The 24231-nt window shown below is 39.6% G+C and overlaps 3 protein-coding genes and 1 long non-coding RNA gene across 4 annotated transcripts in view; 3 read left to right on the forward strand and 1 right to left on the reverse strand.

The window, feature by feature from the left end:
- The window catches only part of LOC124314010, a 379219-nt gene that overhangs the window by 231882 nt on the left and 123106 nt on the right, over positions 1-24231 (reverse strand). The window lies entirely within an intron of this gene.
- On the forward strand, positions 7578-8408 carry LOC124320012. The gene is made up of 3 exons (XR_006913709.1): positions 7578-7635; positions 7735-7856; positions 8341-8408. It is a non-coding gene; the product is annotated as an uncharacterized LOC124320012 (long non-coding RNA).
- Positions 22630-23390, forward strand: LOC124320251. The gene is made up of 3 exons (XM_046783044.1): positions 22630-22746; positions 22808-23002; positions 23076-23390. Exons 1-3 carry the CDS (start codon positions 22630-22632, stop codon positions 23319-23321), a joined length of 558 nt encoding a protein of 185 aa, XP_046639000.1. The 3' UTR covers positions 23322-23390.
- Positions 23523-24122, forward strand: LOC124320259 (zinc finger protein 182-like). Its single transcript, XM_046783056.1, has one exon. The coding sequence runs from the start codon at positions 23523-23525 to the stop codon at positions 24120-24122; it is 600 nt and encodes a 199-aa protein (XP_046639012.1).

The following is a 24231-nucleotide window of genomic DNA, read 5'->3' on the forward strand; positions in this document are numbered from 1 at the left end:
AAGGTAGGACACATTCATTTTTCACTATTTGCGGGTCGGTAGCTACGGTATTTTGATCAGACTAACAAACTAGCGATAGATTGATTCTATTTCGACATTTTTATTTTTGCAGACTTGGAAAGGTATCCGATTTATTCACAGTAGCCTTATTTAAACATATATGATAGGAAATATAAAATTAATATTAGCAAATGTTTCAATTCAATTTATCAACCGTCAACCGCTCGATGTTTACCAAAGAATGTCTCAGGACAGAGAATTCGACGGGTGCCAATTTGACATTGACGTATCCGATCCATTTCTGAAAACCTTTTCATTAATAAACATAGAATTAAAAAATCGATAATTGCAACTGAATTCATAGTTCGTGAGAATCTTAAACATTTACCCGCATCGTCTGGGAGTTTGGTGAAATCGCAGTAAACGGATTCCAATTTGGCAGATCCCATGACGAAATAAAATCCATTCAGGGTGTGGCCAATCAATTTGAGATCCGCGCATGAGGACGGCAGTCCGTTCTCCAGATCCTCCAAGGCAGCGATGGTCGAACTCGTTAAAACCAACAGCAAAACAACTGAGACTACAGAAAAATGCGCCATCCTATTGTTGGCGCATATTTTACAGACACAATAAATACACTGTAAATAAAATTAGAAATTTTGGAGAATATGTCGAGCGCTAAAAATAATTCTATTATTTCAGCAGAAAATGTACAGTAGTCAATCAGTAAAAAAAACTTACATTCAAAAAGGTGCTGTGTTGTAGATGAGGCCGGGGAACAGTATAAAGTTTTATGACACTTTGACGTACGTTTCAAACTGAATGGGAATTCACGAATGACTGCGAAAAATTGGGCAGATTCACTCGAATGGGTTTTTGTATAGAGTATCGGCAGCATTGCGTGGGCATTTGTGCAAGTGCGCAGAGAGAGAGCTGCGCATGCGCCACGTCTTCGATTTTCATCCGAGTTTCCAAACCTATTCCTTGGTTTCGTCCAGCTTCTCTGTTTCTCTCTGAATCTAGAAATAGGATCGAGCCCTTGGTTGTGTGTCTGTTTGTTTTTCTTTATCTCATTTTCTTTTATTTCCCCTGGCCTTTTATAGACACCACGCGACTATTTTTCTGTCAGGGCTGGGCTCCGACTAGGTATTATTAGCAAAATCCCGTCGTTCTTTTTAAAGCTGCGTAGTTCAGTCGGTCACTAGAGCCCATCGTGAACGGTGAAATTGTTCACGATGGGCTCTCGTCGCTCGTCCGTGTTTATTATTTGCCGCTGTCTTCTATTCCTACACTCCCCCGGTTTTCTGCGAGAAACTTTGCTTTTTGTTGCTCGTCTTTGACTCAAGACTATCAAAATAAGGTGAGTCGGTTTTTCATCAGCCCATTTGTTTTTTGGGGCGGATTTGGGGGGGGGATCATGCTAGCTCTAGCCTCGGATAGACGTGCTTGGTTACACGAAAAACAGCAAAATAGGAATTAAAGATGGGAGCGATGGATGATGAACGGAGCAGAATGGGTGGGAAAGGAGGAGGAGGGACCACCCGCAAGTCTTTGGCTTATTGTTAATTCCAAATGGCAACACGCGTGTGTCTGTATTGCGTTTGCTCTCGGGAGGGGATTATCGCTTCTATTACGCTTATTAACTTTTGATGAGGTTATCTCTTATGTCTCTGTCGTTCACTCAAATTCTTCTCTTTATTTTTATCCCCGACTTTTCTTTATTTGCCAAGAGAAAAGCGAACGACGAGGCCAATAACAAACAAGATAGGCGGCTTTGCACTGCGTCTCTGAACCTTCGATCAAAATGGAAATGTGTGTGTGTGTTAATCCACCCGCTTTTTCACGACCACCCTTGATAAAATTCTTTTGTTTTTTTATCTTTTATTCTCTCTTAAAGATGAATTTTGATCGTGTTCTCATTTTGATCTTTTGTATATAATTTTTTAAATATTTAGGTTGTTTCTGACATGAGACGGTCGACGCGGTGATTGCTTCGCTCCGTTAATGAATTAACGAACGCCATCAAAAGAACAAACTCTTCGACTATTTGTCTCCGGTTTGGATTCGAATCTACCAAAGCTCACACCTCTACTAGACGACGTCTCTTACAAGTCAATCATCGGCTCTTCAGTCGCCAACAGCAGCAGGGCCCAGCATTCGACCTGACGGAACATCCATAGCTGAGGTGATTTCATTTCCAAGGACATGCATTCATCTTCACTGGAGACCAAGACAATTTGAAGTTTCTCTGAGACGGCCGAAAACAAGATGTGATGGGACGTCCCGTTAATTAATAGGTAAGTCGCTATACTTATTAATGTGGCCATTTTACATTAAAGATGAATAAGTAAGCGAGTCTTTTTACTGTCACTACGCGCAGGGAACGTTTCCTCTAGTCTAAATCCCCACACATGAAAACTGTGTCGTGTCTTGGTGGTTCACTTTGCGAGTGTGTGGAATTCGCGAGTTGCGTCTCTCTCTCGTTTCGTTATTCTCTGTCGGGGGTTAATACTCTTATTAGTAATTGAGTCTATTGCACAAAGGTCAGATTCAAACGAGCGGGAAAAATAGAGCAAGAAAACGTACGATTTTTTTTTTTTTTTTTACAATGAAATGAAAAATTATCCGAAATTATCAGAAAATGTGGCGGTTCATGTGCCTACAACTGTCGTTCATTTTTTTTTCGATGCGTGATGAGTAAATGTTTGTCGTGTGTGTGTGGGTGCGTTCAAAACCAGCAACAGTCTAATATAGTCGCCGGAAAAATTTGCTCATCCGCATCCTTCTTTTTCAAGGTCACTTTCTCTCTCTTTCAGCCACTGAAAAGAGAAGGCAAATGATCTAATAATACCTTCTTCCTTTATTAATAAGAAACTTCCGCAAATGCTTCTCCATTGGCCTCTTTGCTTATCACATACAGTTTTCTTTTTTCTTTTGTTTGTTTCTTTATTATTTTCTTTGAATTGCAATGGAAAACCGACCGGTTGTCTCATTCCCATCGAAACAATTTTCCTATTCAACTAGCACACAGTCTTTTTACATGCCGTCCTTTTCGCTCTCATCCTTTTATTATTATTTTTTTTTCTCCTGGAACTTTGGCGTTTTATTTGACTTCCAAGTGCGAACGTGACGGGGGCAACCGACCGACTACAGCCTCCAACCCACTGAAAAGGATTGGGTTGCAGTTGATGATCCCGCTCATTTCCTGCATTTACTCGCCTGACGTATAAGATAGACAGGCAATTAATAGATAGAGATATACGCTGTTGGATAGGGTGTCACCGCTGTCGTCCAACATTCTCTTATAGCTCTACAAATATTGCTGGCGAGATAGTGCGACCTATATCGCCTTGCCCTTGTGACAGCTTCTAGCTACGATGTTACCCCTACCAATAAGGAGAATCCAAATCCAAAAACCAACCAATGTCGTTTTTATTTTGGATGCTGTTGAACGTTGGTTGCCCTGACCGCACCCCGATGTCGAATCACGCTCAAATCTCGATGGAGCCCTAGAAAAGAGCCAAGGTCTTTTTATTTTATTTATCTTTGGATGGGGGGACGCAATGAATTCATTTTAGCTCTACATTCAGCTAGCATCAGTAAAGGTACCGAAATTGCACATTGGCATGACGGGCTAATAAATGTTCACGGGTAAAAATATTGTACCACTTTCGACCACTTATGGATTTTGATCAAGATTTAAAAAAATTCTGATCGATGGACACGTCGGTCAATCACCTGGCCATCTCGTCTTCTTTTTCTTGAACCCGACTAAACCCATCATGGCTGATAGAAATGTTGACGGGGACAAAGAATGGAGGCGATACTCTAGTAAAAAAGAAACGGGACTCGTGCTGTTTCGTCGTCGTCATCCGTTCGAAAATGAAAAGTGAAAAGAAGGAAAAATGAATAAGACTTCTTTTTTTTGCCCTTTTTCTATTCCTCACTTTTCGTTTGATTTGCTATTTTTTATTTTTATTTTTGTGGCGCCCAGTCGCCATTGATCTGCTTGGCGAAACATGAAGTTGTTTGGTCCATCGTGTTATCAGCATGCCAGATGCGATAGAAACGTCAACATACCAGCACCGGCTCATGTTTTTGATTTGATTTTTCCATTTTTTGACGGGCAGAGTATTGAGATGTCGCCTCGGCTGAAATGATGACATTTCGATTGACGTGTAGGAATCGGGTCTGGTTTCGTTAAGCCCCGATGACGACGACCTCTCGTCCCTTTTTTTCAGTTTCGTTGATTCCTTCCATGGGTCTTGATTCGATTGGGAGTAGTGATAACTATGGCGTTTGTTTGTGTGTGTCCAAAATTGAAAAACGACGGATTCGTGACAGCCTCTCCCCCCCCCCTCCTCCTTGTTTTTGTTGTTTAATCGGAAGAGGCATCCGCGAGTGACTCTATCTTCTATACCGTAGCGTACATCTGATTGTGTTGGATTATCTTATCCTTGTTGATTGTTTTGTTTGGGGGAGAATTGGGGGAAAAAAGAAAAGAAAATCGGAAACTGATGGGCTCATGAACTGAACGATTTGATTTGATTCTTTGATTCTCTCTCGCGGGATTTTCGACTCTCCGTCATCTCCTCTCACTTCCGATCACGTAGACGATCACGCAGACGATCATCACTTACAAGATGTTTTGAAAGATGCCGTTCAGCTGTTGGGCGCAACCAGTGACACGATTCGACTAAATGCGCCGAGGAGGTGTTCCACTTTCGAAAAGCGCATTGCCTAGCCGACGCCCAACGCCGAGGACGTTATTGATCCTGTCGAGACTCGAGAGCATATCACAGATCTTAAACGTTGCCCATCTGCAGCGCCAATCATTCACCGTATGTCGAGCGTGATTCCTCCATTTTCCCCAATTTTTCCTGAGAAGTAAATATTGAAACGGAAATAAGTCAAATTAAAATAGTGAAACTGTGAAAAACTTCCTTAAAGAAAAACGAGGCTTGTAGGCGTATTTTTTTCATAATGTTTATTTCAGCGAAATTAAAAAAAGAAATATTTATATCTGGCGATTAAATTTTTCCTACAGAAATTCCTATCCCCTAATGAATTAAAATCAAATCAATTATATTCCCAACCCCTTAAATTTCCGTGTTGACTTCGCATGATTTGAATCTTGTCGCCGCGATGATGATGTTGAAGCTCAAAGTCAAAGGAACGCCGCAATTTCTTTCTGCAACATCAAACCCGGGAAATGGGTTCGGTGGTCAATCTGTCGTAATAAGAAAACGAGATTAACCAGAAAATTAATTTTTTTCCAATAATTAAATTAAATCAAATTGAATAAATTTTTGCTCATTCTTTTTTTTTTCAAACCTGTGAGTTCATCAGTGATGGTCAGTCCTGCGAATTCTTCAAATTTTATCGGCGGTCGTGTAATGGACACTAACGTTCCGATCTTGAAACGATTGGGAATCACGAAATGTGGCCAAATTGATTCTGCTCAGTTGAATGGGTTTGGGCACGAACTTCTCCCCGTTCCATTGGACGTGGTCAATACTTTCTTCTAATAATTTTTCAACGTCGTCCTTCAAGAGTTCTACTCGCCGGGAACTATCGGATTGGATTTAATTTCGTGGCAAACGATCTCGTTCAAATATTTCACGACTTCTTTTTGGACATTGTTGTTCGGTTCCACATTACAATGCGGAATCTCATCTCTTGTTGTTTCGTCGCTCCGTTGTAAGAACTAACGGCACTTTGGTGGTCCAATAGCACGAGAGGAGAGTAAAAATACCTTGTTGGGCTGGCGCTGGCTGTTGCTGCCACGTGATTATTGGCGTGTTCATAAATTTTAACGACAAAGTTGCCGTACTCCATGAAACTGAACGTGTCCGGTGAGATTTTCAGTTTCGCCAGGAAGAAGATGAAGCAACGGGGTTGTTTGACTGGCAGTTGCAGCCAACGGTCAAAGAAACCAAAATGATGGCAAGGATGTTTTCGATGTTTTTCATCTTAGGGGGATTTTGGAGGGGATTTTGTAATCACTAAAATTTACAAATTTAAATGTTCACTATGACAAGGTATTTTTGGCTCACAATGCTCATATCTATTTGATCGAAAATATTTAAAAAAAAATCAAATTGCGATGATAATTAAAAAAAAAAAATTTAAATCTTTTTTAGATTTTCTAAATTTTGAAAATCTATTTAGATTTTTTAGATTTTTTTTGCTGTAGCCTGATTTGTTAACATAACGATATTTGTAAAAATTATTTAAAAAATTATCATCGCAATTTGATTTTTTAAAAATATTTTCGATCAAATAGATGTGAGCCAAATACCGTGCCATATACATAAAAAAATTGAAACAGGTGTCTACCTTATGCTGTAAAGATGATCAATTAACGAAGAATTAACGAGAAATATTAACACGACTTGACGTTGATGTGTAAGTTTGAAACTGAATAGGAATTCACGAAAGACTGCATGCGTAGGCCTATTTATACTGACAAATTGGGCAGATTCACTCGAATGGGTTTTTGTGTAGGGTTTCGGTAGCATTGCGTGTGCAAAGTGTGTCAGGTTCCCGTATTAAATTATTGATTTTTTTCATATTGATTTTCGCGATCCAGCAGCGAGTGAGACTATCAACAGAAATGTAATTGAATATTCCTGGCCAAGTCATACAAGTAATAACATTTCGGTTGGATCAACAAATCCGCTGTCTATACTGCTGGTTAGTTGATTAATTGTTACCCAAATCCGCCCGATCCAAAGGTCTCATCCCACATGCCACATCGTATGGTCTGATAATCCTGTATAGCTCGTTATGTTTTACTGGATTCCTAGAAATGACACACGCGATATGATGCTCAAAATGAACTGCTTCATATCTGTGGATTTTTGGGGGTTTCAGTTTATTCTTCTCTTTCAATTTTTCTCTTTTTATTTTTAATGCGAAGAATTAAGAATTTGATAACGAACACACGGACAATTAAAAAATAAGAAATTTTGAAATCAATTCGCATCAAATTAATGAAACAGAGGTCTATACCTTATCTGTGTAGACTATCATGAAAATATGTGCTGGGCACATCCAGATGCACTTGAGACGATATTCGCTAGAATTTTATGATTTTATAAGTGGCGCCGTTTTCTAATTAAAAAAAAAAAAATCTTATTAAATATTCAAAAATGCTGCCATTTTCCCAACATGTTGGAAATAAGACTCATGATACTTTGGTTCTATTTATGTGACTTTTATCTTTCATCTTTGCCACTTGCCAGCGTGGAAAACATTTCGTGAAAACCACACACGTCGCACTTGAATTTCGTGTCGAGGTTATCGACAGGCGACTTGACACGGTCATTGATTAAAACAGACCATCTTATTTCCCAATATGCTCATTTCTAAAAGGCTATAACAGTCGAGTTTGAATATCTGCGTGTCTATATACTAGAATTTAATTCGTTCAAATACGACCGATTGCCGTTTTATATCTTCTAAGCCAAATTTGACAGCTGATGATGAATAATGATGATGAATCTGTGTTATTTTACTATTCCTAGATTCTAGATATTTTGTCTGTTCTGTTTCCCTAATAGGTATCAGCTGCAACAGCTTTTGCTACCAAACATTGGCTTTACGTCCCTAAATTTTGGATGAATACAACAGGTAATAAGCACTATATAACACTATGATTTTACTACCACATTAAGAACATTGATGGCAATAACTTAAAAACAAGATGATTGTATTTCTTTTATTTTACAGGTTCTCTCTTGACTCTTGAATAATTGGTACTTCCAAAGCAGTCGATGTGTCACTCAAGTAGTGATGTACTATGGTTTCCACTTCCAGCTAAAAAGCATGCAGCAAACTTCCAGGAAGCAGAGGTAAACATGTGCTTGTGTAATTAGTTCTTGTCTAACAAGTCATTTGTGTCTGGACAGACCATCCAAGCCAAAGCCAAGCCCACCTCTGCATGCAACTCAATCCATCCAGTAGTAAAGAAGCCCTGACTGAGACAGCGTGTGACGTGGAACACATTTTTAAAAGCCTCCCCAATCCCACTGATAGGGGCTGCACGATGTCGTGTGTGTTGTGTCAATTAATGGTTCAGAGAGAGACACGTGGGCGTTCGAATTAGCGGAATAATACGGTATGCATTGGGGGTGGGGGGAAGTTGACAAGAGAGTCAGCACGTGTTCCAGCTTTTTGAAGGTTATGTACGTGCAAAGATGGCTGCCCTGCATTATCTGCTTTTGTTGGTGCTGCAATGATGCTTAAAAATTTAAAAAAAACTTGCAAAGATGTCGGGAGAGAGAAGGAGAAAGAAAAGTTTGATTTTTGATTATTTTTTCTGCTTTTATACCTCAGGCTATGCTGGTGGGAGAACTCGTACACACCTAATAGAGGAGAGAATAAGGGAAGGAATTTTGTGACGTAAGAGAGAGCTGCGCGTGCGCCACTGTCTTCGATATTCATCCGAGTTTCCTACCTGTTCCTTGATTTCATGCAGATTCTGTTGTTCTCGCTGAATCCAGAAAGGAGCCCTTGGGTTTGTTTTTCTTTATCTCATTTTCTTTTATTTCTCCTGGCCTTTTATAGACACCACGCGACTATTTTTCTGTCAGGGCTGGGCTCCGACTAGGTATTAGCAAAAGCCCATCGTTCTTTTTAGCTGCGTAGTTCAGTCGGTCACTAGAGCCCATCGTGAACGGTGAAATTGTTCACGATGGGCTCTCATCGCTCGTCCGTTCATTATTTGCCGCTGTCCTCTATTCCTACACTCCCCCGGTTTTCTGCGAGAAACTTTGTTTTTGTTCATCTTCTACTCGAGAATATCAGAAAGAGGTGAGTCGGTATTGCGTTTGTTGTTTGGGGCGGATTGGACGTTGGGGGTTTCACGCCTAGCGGCTAGCTCTATACGATAGACCCACGATAGACGTGCTTGGTTACACTCGAAAAAACAGAACAACTGGAATTATCAAAATGGGATGCGTGAAAAAGGAGGAGGGACCACCCGCGAGGATCAGTTCCAAATGGCGCGCGCGCGTGTGTGTGTGTGTGTGTGTATTGCGTTTGCTCTCGGTAGGTTATCACTTTTTTATGACGCTTATTAACTTAGGAGGTTATCGCCCATGTCTCCGTCGTTCACTCAACTTGTTCTCTCTTTATTTTTATCCCCGACATTTCTGTTTTGTAAAGAGAAAAGTGAACGACAAGGCAAACAAGATTGGCGACAAGACAAGAGAGAACTTCAGACTTTGCACCGCGTCTGAACCTTTGATCAAAATGGAAATGTGTGTGTTTACGTTTGCTGTGTGTGTGTGTTAATCCACCCGCTTATCACAACATTCTTGATGGCAATCCTTTGTTTTTTTTTTATCTTTTATTCTCTCTCAAAGGTGAATTTGGATCTTGTTCTCATTTTGATGTTTTGTATAATTTTTTAAATATTTAGGTTGTTCCAAGGACCAGCGTTCATCTTTGGAGGTCAAGACGAAGCTTTTCCGAGACAACCGAAAACGAGATGTGATGGGACGTCCCGTTACTATTAGGTAAGTCGCTTATTTATTAGTGTGGCCATTTTATATTTGAAAGGTACAGTAAGCGGGTCTTTTTACTGTCGCTATGCGCGGGGAACGTTTCCTCTATAAATCCCCACACCTTAGATAAAACTGTATCTTTTAGTGAGCGAAATTTGGGAGTTGCGTCTCTCTCTTTCTCTTTTCGTCATAGGCGACTTTCACTCTAATCCATAATACTCGCTTCTTTTTTGTTTTCTCTGCGGGGTTCGGCGGGATTGTAGACACAATTTCAAAAAGAGGAATATCATACGCCGACAATCAAACTGTTGCATCATATCATTGCGACTGGTGGTTTTCATTTTTGGATTAACTATTGGATTAACTTAATTTTGTATTGGACTCCTTTTGCTTGTTTGTTTGGTTGGTTGCCGTTTATTTATTGAGTCCACCATAAAATTTCCCGATTGTTAATTTGTTTAAAATGACAAAGGTTATTGAAGGCTGCATTGATTCGTCTCCGTTTGTTTTCGTTAGATATAAGAAGCTAACAAAACAATGAACGATGGCATGTGTGAGTTTTATGGATCATGACAAATAAAGGTAGACCTTGAAAGTTGAAACCTGAATTGGACTTTATTCGGTCAACATCTGGCGATTTCATCATTATGTGGCGGGTTATTTTTCAGTTTCATTCTCGACTCAGTGACAATGGCGTCCCCATGCACTGAGCCGTGGAGCGCTTCTCTGTCGGCCGGGGTACTCGCATTCAAAATCGAGTGAATTGCACAAACGTCAGATTCAAACGAGCGGGAAAAATGAAAGGAATTTTTGTTTTGTTTTTCACAATGAACGGAAAATTTCTCAGCAAATGTGGCGGTTACTGTGCGTACAAATTTCGTCTGTTTTTGTTATTTATTTTCAATTTCTACTTTTTTTAAAAATTGTTATCTAGCATTTTATCTAAATGAATAAGAAACATCCAAAAATGCCGCGTAGTACGCGCGTCGTCATTGGCCTCTTATGGCTTATCACACAAGTTTTCTTTTATTTTTTCTTTATTCTTTTCTTTGAATTGCAATGAAAAAAAAACCGACCGGTTGTCTCATTCCCATCGAAACACACGACTTCCTATCGCTCTCATCCTTTTGTTATTCATTTTTATTTTCTTTCTTTCTTTCCTTCCTTCGTTTCATGGTTAATGAAACATATCACGGATCAACCGACCGACTATGACCTTCAACCTATACTATGTAAGCTATTGGGTTGCAGTTGATGCTCCCGCTCATTTCCTGCATTTACTCGCCTGACGTATAAGATAGACAGGCAATTAATAGATAGAGATATACGCTGTTGGATAGGGTGTCACCGCTGTCGTCCAACATTCTCTTATAGCTCTACAAATATTGCTGGCGAGATAGTGCGACCTATATCGCCTTGCACTTGAGAAATTTTGTATTTTTGTATTTAAGGTTTGTATTCGCCATGGGCGAATGTTTCCTGCCCTTGGCATATCTTCTAGAAGGAGAAATTGTTTTATTTTTTCGAAAAAAAAAGACATCCGCTGCTGCTATCGTTGTCATTTCGGCTGCTGGTTGCCCTGACCGCACCCCGACGTCGAATTACGCTCAAATCTCGAATTCCATCTCGCTTTGCAAAACATGAAATTATCAGCATGCCAGATGCGATAGAAACGTCAACAATACCGCAGCACCGGCCACTCATGTTTTTTAGAACTTTCCTTTTTCTTCTTCTTGCATGGTCTTATATTTTTTTGATTTTTATTTATTTATTTTTGTGGGATGGGCAGAGTCCTATTCAGATGTCGCCCGGGTAATGATCACTTTTTCAACATGGCGATGACCTTTCGATTGACGCATCATAGGAATTGGGGCTTGATTGGGAGCAGCAGCGATATCACTGGTGTTTGTTTGTGTCTAGGATTGAGAAACGACGTATTCGTGACATACCATCTCCCCTTCTCTTTGTTTCTCCCCTCACATCTCGAATATGGATCGGATCCATTTTCCTTTCTTTTTCGTCCGTCACTAACCCACTCATGGTATTGGGTATTTCTCTTTTTTTTTAAATTTTCAACATGTTTATTAAGGTCGCCAGTGGCCTTCCTTTATCACCAAATGAACAGATGAAATGTACACGGAACGTAGCCAGAATAGCGAGGGCTTTGTTTCCCAACACAATCAATTTGCTAAATACGGTGATGATGGGGACACTTTTAACGCTTTTAACTGTTACGGAGCTACCTGATTAGCATACTACAAGCCGTATTTTTTTTTGTTTTTTCTTCTTTTTCTTGTCATTAAAAGACTCTGTAGGGAAAGAAGAAAAAAAAAAATCAAAGAGTGCGTGAGCGTTTTTGAGTCAAGAAAAGTTGAGAACTCTCCTTGGAGGAGGGGCGGCCCGCTCAATTTATTATCAACATTCCTTTCGAGTCAAAAAAGCTGGGCGCGGTGGCCGTGCCGAACGACAATTTTCGTTTTCAAGGACAAGGACCCGGGCAACAACTTTTTATTGTGCATTAATAAAAGGTGGTTCTGTTCGGAATGATCACTTTCAACTTTGAAATGATCAATCAGCATTATTCTTTATCTCTACGCCGTTTGGATTTTCACTCCTTTTGCGATTTCCCGCGGAATTGATTCCGTCAAATATATAAGATGGCGACGTCTCCCGAAAAGGGCTGAGGGGGCAGGATGTGGCTAAACGACTTGGTATTAATCGCAGAGTTTAGAGCAAGTTGCGAAAATATGACGCATGCTGACAACAGCATGGAAGAGTTTCACTCGCGTGCTGTTCTATACTCTAGTCCTTTCATCCTCTTTTCTTTTTAAATTGATTGAGTGCCGAGTATAATTTAAAAATGCGTCTGCGAGTGGGGATGATGAGTGGCTATCCTTGTTGTATCTTTGATTTCCTTACATCTTTATCGCTTGCTTCTTTTTCGTCGTCTCATTTATTATCTCTCATCCGTCGGTTCTTGGATTTTCTTCGTCATCCAAGTCCAAAGTATTGATGGACTTTTGACTTATTCCATCTGCCCACTTGCGCCTACTTGCTGTTCCCTCTTGATGTGACGAGTATTGATGAGAAGTCGTCGTCTTTGTTTGCTCGCCTTCTCCGCCCTGTTCAAAATCTCGTACAAAGGAATGGATTGAATAACATCCGAAATTGTTAAGGAGAAGATAAATAAATCAAATAACAGACAAGTAGAAAAAACAGCTTTCAAAGTCGAGAGGAATTATATTTAGTGCAACGCTCAGTATCGGTATCGGACTTACTGATATGTGGCCGTCGGGCATACAATAAACAGCAGAGGAATAATATGTCGTCATACGGCGACTGAGGACAAAAATCGGGACAAAAATGACGATCATGTTATAGCTACTTCTACTTTCTACGATATCGCTACATTAGATTTGAAAGTAAAAACAACGGTTTGTTTTTCGCGGCATCTTTTTAGGCGATTTTGTTTTTCGGGAAAATGTCGTTATAATGAAATGGGCAAGGAAACGAACCCAAGAAAAAGTAGCATCTCCAATAAATAACCCTAGAGTCTACAAGCCGTTTCTTTTCCATTGTTGAGCACCCCGTTATAGCAACCAAAGTGAGATAACATATCGAAACAAAAGCCAAATAGAAACCTTGCGGATTGGCGGTCAGAGCCAACCCGACTCCACCCTCTGAAATCGTAACGTCTTGCGTCTGCTCGTCTCCGTTAGACGCGCAGATAAAAATTAGAATCGAACAAATAAAAAAATAAAAGACAAAATTGATTGAACAATTATTTTGACATGTGTAACTAATTGGCTTTATATTTTTTTATACTTGGGGCCGTTATTTTAAAACATTTTCAGCTGATGCCATGATTGGAACGAATGCTTTTCGTATATGAAACGTGTGCAGAGGTAGGCCTAAATAAATTTACAAGTTCAACATTATTTTCAAATCACTCATTTTTTAATCCTGTTTATTTTCAGGCGGTGCATATTTCAGCAAACTTCTCATGAGGACAGAGGACAGGGAAACTCGGAGAAAACTGGCGGACATGTTTCAAAAAGCGGAGAAATGGCAAGACGTGGAAAAAATATTACAAGAAAGTAGAGACCACGTCCAATGGGACGGAGAGAAATTCGTGCCCAAACCGATGCAACTTAGCCCAATCAATTTGGCCAAATTTCGTGATTCCCCAATCGTTTCAGCGGATCGCAACGTTCGTGTCCGTTACACGACCGCTGAACTGTCGGCGCCAATCAAAATGATGGAACACGCAGAATTGACTGTCACTCCAACCTCGTGTGAAGATCTGCAGAGAATTGGACACAAACTGAGCGGATTCTATTCCGTCAAGGGATCAAAGAAGATGGAAACCGTTTACTGTGAATTCTATCCTAATCAAAATGGTACGGTGACGTGTTTTTCTTTCAATTGTCATTGTTTGATCTAAATCATTTTTGTTTACAGACTAAACAGAAATGAATCGGATCTGGGTCTGGTCTTTATCTATGCTATAAGTTACGAAGCTGCAGATGAACTTGACCAATTGATTACCAAATGTGACGAAAAAGAAACAAAACAAAACAAGACAAACTGTTGCAATCGAAGGTGGCATGATGTGGGGAATCAATAAGTTCGTCGTAGAATGAATCTAGTGTTCAATTAATAACTAACCTTAACGTTTCAAAATAAGCATTAACGGGTTAAATATTCTGGGAAATGATACGACGACAATCAAAAGAAATGCAAGCAAATTCATCAGGCACGAAAGCTTCGTCCACACGAACCTTCTCGTTGTAAGCTCTTGGTATTTCTGTTCTCCAAATGTTTTTAGACTTAATACTGTAGACACATTTAAGTTAAATCTTTTCAACAAAATTAATTATCTTCCTAGGATCACGACATCGCCATTGTGGCACGCTCAAACTCATACTTAATTTCAATTCTATTGACAGGCAGTTTTTCGTGATTCTTGTTGAAAGCGAACCTTACAATTCAAACTACTGCAAACTGCCTCAAACAGTACCCCAGAGATTTTAATGCTGTTTTTAAGATGTGCGCTAAGCGATTGCGCAGCCAAACTACGTGCCTGGTAAATCCAAACAATTTCAGCTGTTTCACCAGTACTCGCATTTTTAATTTATTCATTTTTATTTAAAATTCTCAACAAATAGGCCTATAGTGGTGGTCCCCTAATGGTTAGCGGAGTTCAGGTGGGTGTCGTCAGTTATGGCAAAGGTGCGTGTGGTTCCAGCCCGTCCGTATTCACCCGAGTATCAGCATATCTGATCTGGATTTCGACCACTTTGGCCAGGAATCCCGCCCCGGCAGCCGGTTAAGACATGTTCGCAGGACAGTTCCATCTATCAGACTGTTGTTGAATCTGATTTAAAATTCTGCACCATAATTCCTTTTTCAAAAATCCTTTAGAGCCTGAGCACTTGCTTTCGTCAACAACAGCCTGCATTTGTGCACTATTATATTTTACATTTTATCGACCGAAAGTGTTGTGTGTGACATGATTAATTTACATTAAAATTTGGCCGACATTGGTTAATTTTGATCATTGACTGTTATTGCACTGATTTAGCGGATATCGCATTTTAGTAGTTTTGTATTCAACAGTTAAATTGTACAGTACTCGTATTGTATTCGAGATCTAATCAAATCATCAAAACATTTTCATAGCGTCGTGGCATGTATTTCGTGGTTTCATCAATATGCTGGTGAATGGTATATTCTGTTTGCTGTTTTATTTCTAAATTTTGGCAATGATTCTTTCTTTGTTTTTGTTTGACTTAACAGGTGAACAGCAAACCGTTGGATTGGAGTATCCCTCGATGATGGACGACTTGGCTCGTCCTCGTGTAGCCTACATCCTTGTGAGTAATGAATGTATTCACAAGAATTTCTCTTTTCAATTTTAATTTCTTAGTCCCTAAATTCTGCACTTGTATGGAGTAATAGGAGATGTCCAGTGATACTTGCCCTTCATCCTCCAAGCCTTCAAGGTAGGACACATTCATTTTTCACTATTTGCGGGTCTCATTGCGTAGATGAAAGATCTTAGAACTAGCTAAGATAAAACTAAAGAACGAAGCATATTTTAATCAGACTTACAAACTAGCGATTGATTCTTTTTCGACATTTTTATTTTTTCAGACCTGGAAAGGCATCCGATTTATTCACAGTAGCCTTATTCATACGCGTATGATAGGAGATGTAAAATTAATAATAGCTGTGTAGATGTTTCAATTCATTATGCGTCAACCGCTCGACTGTTCGGTGGTTGAGGTTAGGCCCTACCGTTTGTTGGATTGGTATCGGTTCGGTTGGTCTGCAGGAAACGGTAATTCGACTCAACGATCTGGCGGACAGTAGCGTTGACCTTCTCCAAAAGCCTCCGTTTCTCGTCAGAAATCAATTGTTGAATAACAATGACGTCTTTTTCGCACGCGTCCAGTAATTTGCCCCTCTCACTGGCCAGGTGACTTGAATTCCCCGTACTGACGTCCATTAGAAACTGCAGTCGGTGAACTCTATGGGCATCAGGTAATAATCCCTCGAAATGTTATAGTACGTCGTCACCAGTTCATTAGCCACGGTCAACACTTTATTAACTCTGACCGTTTTGTCTCGTATTTTCTTCATTTCGATACGTTTGATGCCTTCGTTTCTCTTGTACGACGGAGTGCCGATCGTCGTGTTCAGTTGCTGGATGAAATCGCCCACACTGTTGCTGGTGATTGTTTCGATTATTGTTTGCGAGAATCTTGCGAAGAAATTACCCAAATGAGCCCAATTCCCTTTGACTTCATTCATGTCGGCCAGTCCCACTTCAAGCATCACTATGGCCCTCTTCAGGTCCATTTCTTCCGTCTTCCAGTTGCGAATCTGGTTCAAGTTGCTCACGAATTGGCTCGTCTTTTCCGTGATTTCTCTTGTGTTATTCCATCCATCATCCAGTCTTGCTTTCAAAACCTCGGCCGATTCCGTGTACATGGCGATTTTTTCATGAGCGAAGGCTGTCAATTGTTCACTTTCGCTGAGGTTGCGCGGATTTAAATTTCCCATCACTTCCCGCGCTTGTGGCCCGCGTGTGATATTGGCCATTCCAATAAATTCGCACCGATTTGTCTGGAATTCTGGATGGCCCTACCCCCCAAAACATGTATTACAGGGGCTGCATCTGTGTATACTTGTGACGTTGCTGATTTGTCTAGAATACATCTGTTTACTCTGCTTTAATGAACTTTTATTTAAAGGTGAAGGAGCATTTATTAAGGTTGCTGAAATTCGTAAGCACAATATTTTCCAACCGATTTTTTTAACACTTTGGATTGGAGGAAATAAAGTTTCAGGAATCCCTCACCAGGTGCCACTGCAGTTTAATAACAACAATGGCTGCCATTCCCCACATTAATTAGTTGTCATTGTTCTTAGTGGTCTGTCTTTCACGTTTCGATGCAGTATTAGGTGAAAATTTTTTAATATTTGTTTGGCGTTCGTTGCCTTGTAGATTCTCTGAAAGTCGTGCTGGTATTTTAGTATAGTTGGTCCAGTTAAAGCGAGGTTAAATCGTTGAAACTTTAACTGAACCTGAAGAAAAGAAGAATGCAAGTCATCTTGCGTCTTTTTAATTGAATTGAATTATATTTTCTCCTCTGCTGTACCAGTTGTGAAAATAGTGAATTAGTGAGCCATGCTGGTGCTGCCAACATATTTGAAGTAAACTCGGTTTAAATGGATGCTAAGCTAAGTGTTTACCAGAAGAAAAGTCACCATGTATTTCCCTACATAATGTTTTCTGCCCAGTTGAATAATACTTTGTATTTGTATTTCTTCTCATCTATTTCCACATGAGTGTTTGATTTTTTAACAGTGAACAGTCTGTGTGAGAGGAGAATTGAATGATTGAGGCTATGTAAAGTCTTCTATCTTCGGTATTCTATTAACAGTTGTAAACAAAGTTTATAAGAGTGAACAAATGCAAAATATTTAACCTTGATGTTTTTCATCAACTTACAGGAGGAAACCTGAAAGTTTGCAGCCTACCGTCAACTGTTTTGTTCAAAATCATTAAATTCTACTGATTGTGCCCTCAAAATTATACTGGTAACAACCAACACTAGCTCTATTACAGTATTGCTGAAACATGTAATCTTCTCATCTTTGATTAGAATTCATCATAATTATCTGCTGTTTGTATTGGATTTCCTAGATCACCAACCCCAGCATGGACCAGTCTATCATTCCATCTTCTAGAGAACCTTGGATAACTGATTGGTGGTTTCATGTGTAAGTATACTTGTCATGTCACTGAACTTTCTTTGTTGCAGTCTAATAAGTATTTTAAGTATTGATCTGACTTCTGTCTAAATCTCTTGACATCTACCTAAAATTTAAGAGTTGATTTTGAGTGTAAAGTGATGTTTAATTACTGTTTAATTATTCTTTTAGATCATAGACGTCAAGCACATTGATGACACAAATGCAAATATGTTGTTGCCACTTGATTGAACATTTCCTTGCTCAGATTGATGGACAGCTCCATGGATTTTGTTTGGGATATTGACGCGCCCTACTTTGGGTGAGACTTTTTGACAGGGATTTGCGGGATACCACGTCGACGACGAACTTATTGGTACTTTCAAACTGAAACCTCATCCATCCATCTTCTTGGAACTTGAAACACATTGCTCAGAATGGCTACAATGTTGAATAGTATATGTAGAGAATGCGAGGTAATAAGACATATTGACATTCTCAAATCGTCTCACAGTGCGAATGTGTTTGTTTGTCTGCGTTTCAAACTTATCTTCCCAGTCGTCCTTGCCCTTGCTCCAGTCCCTTACCTTCCAGTCGTCCTTGCTCTATAAATATGGTGTTCCAGATTATGGCACTGTGCCCGTCATTTTAATTCGATTTCCAGTAATTTAACGACATTTAACGAGGATTCAGAATTAAATAATTTTAGAAATAATAACTGTTAAGGATTAAAGTTTTAATTGACTCAAGATTTATTTTTATTTAAAGATTTTATTTGATCGAAGATTTGAATCTTTTACATTATCAAGAAAAGGCGTAAGTTGGGAACATGTAACTGCAGCACTCATTTGATCAACACGGAACGATGGAGTCTTCATACGATTGTGGAAATTAGGAGGAGAATTCGACCAACCTTTTGCAAGATCAATCCAATCTCAACTCACTTACACTCGCGCTATATCAAATGGGCACTGATTTTGCCAACTAGGGCAGACATAAACAAAAATAAAACCTCAGGACAGTTATGCCCACCTTCTTCCAGGAAATTTTGTTTGAAGGCTTTTTGGGAGGCTGAGAAGTCCCATCGTTCCCTCCGTCAATCCCGTCGGTCTCTTCAGGTGGCTGTTGGTCGCTCAGTTTACCGGTTGGAGGAGTAGTCGGTTTGTTTGGAATGTCAGCAGCCCTGGCTGGAGTTGGTTTTGCAGCTTGCCCAGGTGTTGCCGGAGCCCGTTTTGCTGGAGCTGCTTTCGGGGCTGATCCTTTCTTGGCCGTTGGAGTTGGAGTAACTGCATCAGTTGGCTTTTTTTGTGGAACCTTTTGTGTTGCCGCTGTAGTCCTGGCAGGAGCCGGAATTCTTTTGGTGTCAGTCGGGACTTGCGTTGTCGTGAGCGGTTTCACCGGCTGTTTTTTATTATCTTGTGTGGATTTCACCCTTCCCTCTGATGGCGTAGGCGAATTGACGGGTATCTTTGAATTTTTCTTCATTTTCGATATGCAAGATTCTTTCGTAATTTACGTACAGTCTACCTAGCTTATATAGAGGAGGACGTCCGTTAGTCAGTTCGCAAGGTTCAAAACACACTTGATTTACTCAATAACAAATCTTAATTTCATTCAATATCGTTACTGATATCATTTTTTACTCCCATCATGAATTTTCAAATATTGTTCAAAAATAATTTAATTCTTTTTCCTATACAGAAACTTTTTAATGTGAATAATTACCTAACCCTTTCCGGTAGTAAGGGAGAACCCTGTTCAGCTAGATTTTTAGAACTAGAACTAACAACTAGAAATAATTGCTGATGAGATGTTTTAATTGAATTGTACATGGGGTAATAAAATTAGAGCTATCATTTCAGCGTCCTCAATTTAGTGCTCGGAAATGCGTAATGCCCTAAATAAACAAATTATGTGTTTTTAAAATTCAATTGCAACTGCAGTTTTTACCCGTGAATTGTTCGAGTGGATTATAGATGGCGTAGTCATTTTCAACGCTGTTTAAAGAAAAGGTGAGTTTTCAGGTTTTAAATTTTTTTTTTTTTAATTATTTATTCGTCATCATTGACATTGTCCCTCACATTTCCATGCAAGTCCATGCAATTCCATGCAAGTCCGTGCAAGTAATCGTGATTATTCTTATTACAAATGATTACGCTGACTCGTTCACCAGCAGAGGACGCCACTGTGGTGATGTTGCACCTTCACCGATAATCTATTACCAGCCTATTACCTACGCCACTCAAGCTATTATAAGAGTGGACCGCTCTCCAGGTATAATACTTAAATGTTAGTGTTCGTGTCTTGATTAATCTCTCGGTAGCTGAGCCGCAATGAAACGGTTCCGCACTGGTTTTCCGGTAACAATGCTGTTGCATAGTACGTCATTGCGTATGGGATTAAAAGGCACAGTGACAGAGGGTGTGCATAAGTGTGCGTCCGCCTGTAAGATCACTGAGTTGCAGTGGCGTTGACAACCGCCTTAAGCAATTAAGAAATTGCCGAGATTTTGAATGTTTAAGACGAAAAAGAAGAACAAATTCAAATGAGGAACTAACTTCCCGCCTCGGTCTACGGATCAAAAAGGGAACGTGTGCATAGTCAACGGTCGACGTTCCCGGTGGCACAATTTACATCTATAATTTTATTTCTCTTTTTAACTGATTCTATTTCAATTAGACAGAAGATTTCTCTTTCAACGCGATTGACGCCATCTAGGAGAGAAATTCAAAATGATTGCTGATTATTGTTTCACACATTTCTGTATTATACTGATGATATTGTGCTGTCTGTACATCAGCTTTATTATGGCCCAAAAACTGTGGATTTGTGCATTCAGTGAAGAAATTGACTACCATCACTTAGTCGTAACCTTCTAGTTATTTTATTGCATTGATCAGCACAGATTATCTGTAAGTTATTAGTGGCAATTACCACAAAATCTTAAGTGGCAGCATTTTCTTGCTGTTGTGCCGCAAAATAAAAATAGATAGCAGCAAAGAATTGGATCTGGCGAAGGAAAGATATCTTGAAGATTTACAAAATCTTGACAGGGAAAAGTTCATGTGAACATTATAAACCTTTAAGAACAGAGAAAGAACACCAGATAAATTTTGGTACAATAACTACCTTGCAACATAAATTGTTTAGCTTCAGAAGACATAGCTTGCGAACTTGCAGTATTGGATTAGACAATTTTATTTCTATTGTCACAAGCACCTAGTTGGCCAGGTCTGGGCCAGGTACACGAAAAACTTCACCTGAAACTATTGAAATCATTTAGTAAAGAATGCAGTAAGAATCATTAGCTAAGGATTGTGTTATCTATTACTTAAAAACAGTAACCTCATAATCCGATATCTCCGTTGTTTAATGTTTTAATTTGTTTTGAAGGAATTTTGAAAGTTACGACTCGCCCTGTTAATGTGTCCCGCACTCACGCTACTGTGATTGTGCAACTAACACAAGATTCAAAACTCCGCAAAACTCATTACTAGATGTCGCCACTGTCGCTCTTGTTGTTTACGTCCCCATGTCATGAAACGAGACGAAAAAATGGGCGAAAAAAAACAAATTGTTGCTAATTATACTTAGTAATAATATAATTATAATTATTGAATAACGATGACGTCTTTTTCGCACGCGTCCAGTAATTTGCCCCTCTCACTGGCCAGGTGACTTGAATTCCCCGTACTGACGTCCATTAGAAACTGCAGTCGGTGAACTCTATGGGCATCAGGTAATAATCCCTCGAAATGTTATAGTACGTCGTCACCAGTTCATTAGCCACGGTCAACACTTTATTAACTCTGACCGTTTTGTCTCGTATTTTCTTCATTTCGATACGTTTGATGCCTTCGTTTCTCTTGTACGACGGAGTGCCGATCGTCGTGTTCAGTTGCTGGATGAAATCGCCCACACTGTTGCTGGTGATTGTTTCGATTATTGTTTGCGAGAATCTTGCGAAGAAATTACCCAAATGAGCCCAATTCCCTTTGACTTCATTCATGTCGGCCAGTCCCACTTCAAGCATCACTATGGCCCTCTTCAGGTCCATTTCTTCCGTCTTCCAGTTGCGAATCTGGTTCAAGTTGCTCACGAATTGGCTCGTCTTTTCCGTGATTTCTCTTGTGTTATTCCATCCATCATCCAGTCTTGCTTTCAAAACCTCGGCCGATTCCGTGTACATGGCGATTTTTTCATGAGCGAAGGCTGTCAATTGTTCACTTTCGCTGAGGTTGCGCGGATTTAAATTTCCCATCACTTCCCGCGCTTGTGGCCCGCGTGTGATATTGGCCATTCCAATAAATTCGCACCGATTTGTCTGGAATTCTGGATGGCCCTACCCCCCAAAACATGTATTACAGGGGCTGCATCTGTGTATACTTGTGACGTTGCTGATTTGTCTAGAATACATCTGTTTACTCTGCTTTAATGAACTTTTATTTAAAGGTGAAGGAGCATTTATTAAGGTTGCTGAAATTCGTAAGCACAATATTTTCCAACCGATTTTTTTAACACTTTGGATTGGAGGAAATAAAGTTTCAGGAATCCCTCACCAGGTGCCACTGCAGTTTAATAACAACAATGGCTGCCATTCCCCACATTAATTAGTTGTCATTGTTCTTAGTGGTCTGTCTTTCACGTTTCGATGCAGTATTAGGTGAAAATTTTTTAATATTTGTTTGGCGTTCGTTGCCTTGTAGATTCTCTGAAAGTCGTGCTGGTATTTTAGTATAGTTGGTCCAGTTAAAGCGAGGTTAAATCGTTGAAACTTTAACTGAACCTGAAGAAAAGAAGAATGCAAGTCATCTTGCGTCTTTTTAATTGAAATTGAAAACCGGTCCATACTATAATGAACGTGAAGAGTTCAGAACCTATTGCGGCTCTTTTTGTTCCCCGACCGAATCCTCTGGCAAACAGCCCAGAATGGCTAGTAAATTCACGGCTTTTGATTGTTGATGATCAACAAGTAAGACTAAAAGATTTACTATGTGAACCATCACCGTATTAACGAATTTCTTTGATTATAGGAATTTTACAGTGTGGATGACAATTCCGTCTGTGGTTTTGACGAGAAGTTGACTACCCCAATTTCTCACATTGACAGTTTACCTTGGACTCCTTTCTCAGCCATCAAAGCACAGAAACAGATCTCGGCAGCCAAGCAGATAGTTCCAGTCATCCATCAAACTAACGGCATCAAGGGATATAAATCAGTTCAATCGGTAACTACATTTCTCATCATCAGTTGTGTATACATTTACTTGATTAACTGATTCTTCCATTTGGTCTATTTAGCTGTTGGAGACGTCAACTTCCACCTTACCTCCAATGTCTAGAATTTGCAATTCCTTCATAATTGACCTCATGATTAAGCATGACCCCAAATCGATGACCGTGAAAGCTGACTCCGAGAATGGTGCAACGAATGACTTGCCTACGCTCATGAACGGGCATATCGAGTCAAAGATGCCGGCATTGAAGGAAGAAGCGACTCAACAAAAATTATTGACATTGGATTGCCAATGGATAACTAAGAACTGAAATAATTTGACACATTTTAAAACTGTCTCTTGGCTTTATTTGTTTTTGATATATGCAATCCGCCAATTACGCCCTTATCGAAATATTTCCGAAAAGTTTCTTTTTATTCAAATCCAATTCTACATACTGCCGACAGGTGTCACTGATAAGTCATAAACAACAACATTGAAGAAAAGTTACTTGTATTAATAGGCGATAGAAATGGAAACTTTAGACAGCGCGATAGAATTCGAACAAGTATTTTGTTACAAATGTCCCAATTGTGAATTTGTTAGTCAATTAAAACACGTAGTTGCAGAACATTTAAAAAAGGAACATCAAATTGGTATTGCCAATATTTCGGAGGAGGTAACAACTGAATCGTCAGATTTTCTGTTAGACGAATGTGATGAAGAACCCAATCAAATCAGTGATAATGAAACTGGAGATGCTGTATTCAGTAGTTCAACTGCTACCCCAAAAGTATTTACATGTAATATAACTGGCTGTAGTGTCCGACTGGAGGAGGAATGCAATGCACAGTATCATGCCAAATGTCATTACGAGAGCAGCTTCAAGTGTCCAGAATGTGATGAGATGAAATCTTCTTGGAAAGTGATGGTCATGCATTTATGGAAGAGTCACTCAGTAAATCTTGAATTGTTAAGTTGTCATCTGTGTGGGTACAGAACAGGGAAGAAAGAACTGCTCAAGTTTCACGTCAAGACTCACAGTGATCAGCGAACTTGTCCGTGTGATGAGTGTGGCAAGGGTTTCAAAACTATGAAGCAACTTCGAAACCACAAAGTAAGTACTTTTTAAAAAGTATAATTGAAGTTTGATTATTTTGACACAGAATAAGAACTGTAGGCCTAGGCCTAGGCCATCAAGTCGTCGTGCAAATTATACACTCGTATAATGGCTTTTGTTT

This window comes from Daphnia pulicaria, chromosome 1 (genome assembly GCF_021234035.1).
Source record: "Daphnia pulicaria isolate SC F1-1A chromosome 1, SC_F0-13Bv2, whole genome shotgun sequence".
In the NCBI taxonomy this organism is placed as follows: domain Eukaryota; kingdom Metazoa; phylum Arthropoda; class Branchiopoda; order Diplostraca; family Daphniidae; genus Daphnia; species Daphnia pulicaria.

Bases quoted from the DNA above. Each gene is read 5' to 3' on its own strand.
- LOC124320251 (XM_046783044.1), top strand. From the start codon at position 22,630: ATGAACGTGAAGAGTTCAGAACCTATTGCGGCTCTTTTTGTTCCCCGA. The intron at 22,747-22,807 runs GTAAGACTAAAA...CTTTGATTATAG, and splicing joins TGATTGTTGATGATCAACAA to GAATTTTACAGTGTGGATGA. The intron at 23,003-23,075 runs GTAACTACATTT...TGGTCTATTTAG, and splicing joins GATATAAATCAGTTCAATCG to CTGTTGGAGACGTCAACTTC.
- LOC124320259 (XM_046783056.1), top strand. From the start codon at position 23,523: ATGGAAACTTTAGACAGCGCGATAGAATTCGAACAAGTATTTTGTTAC.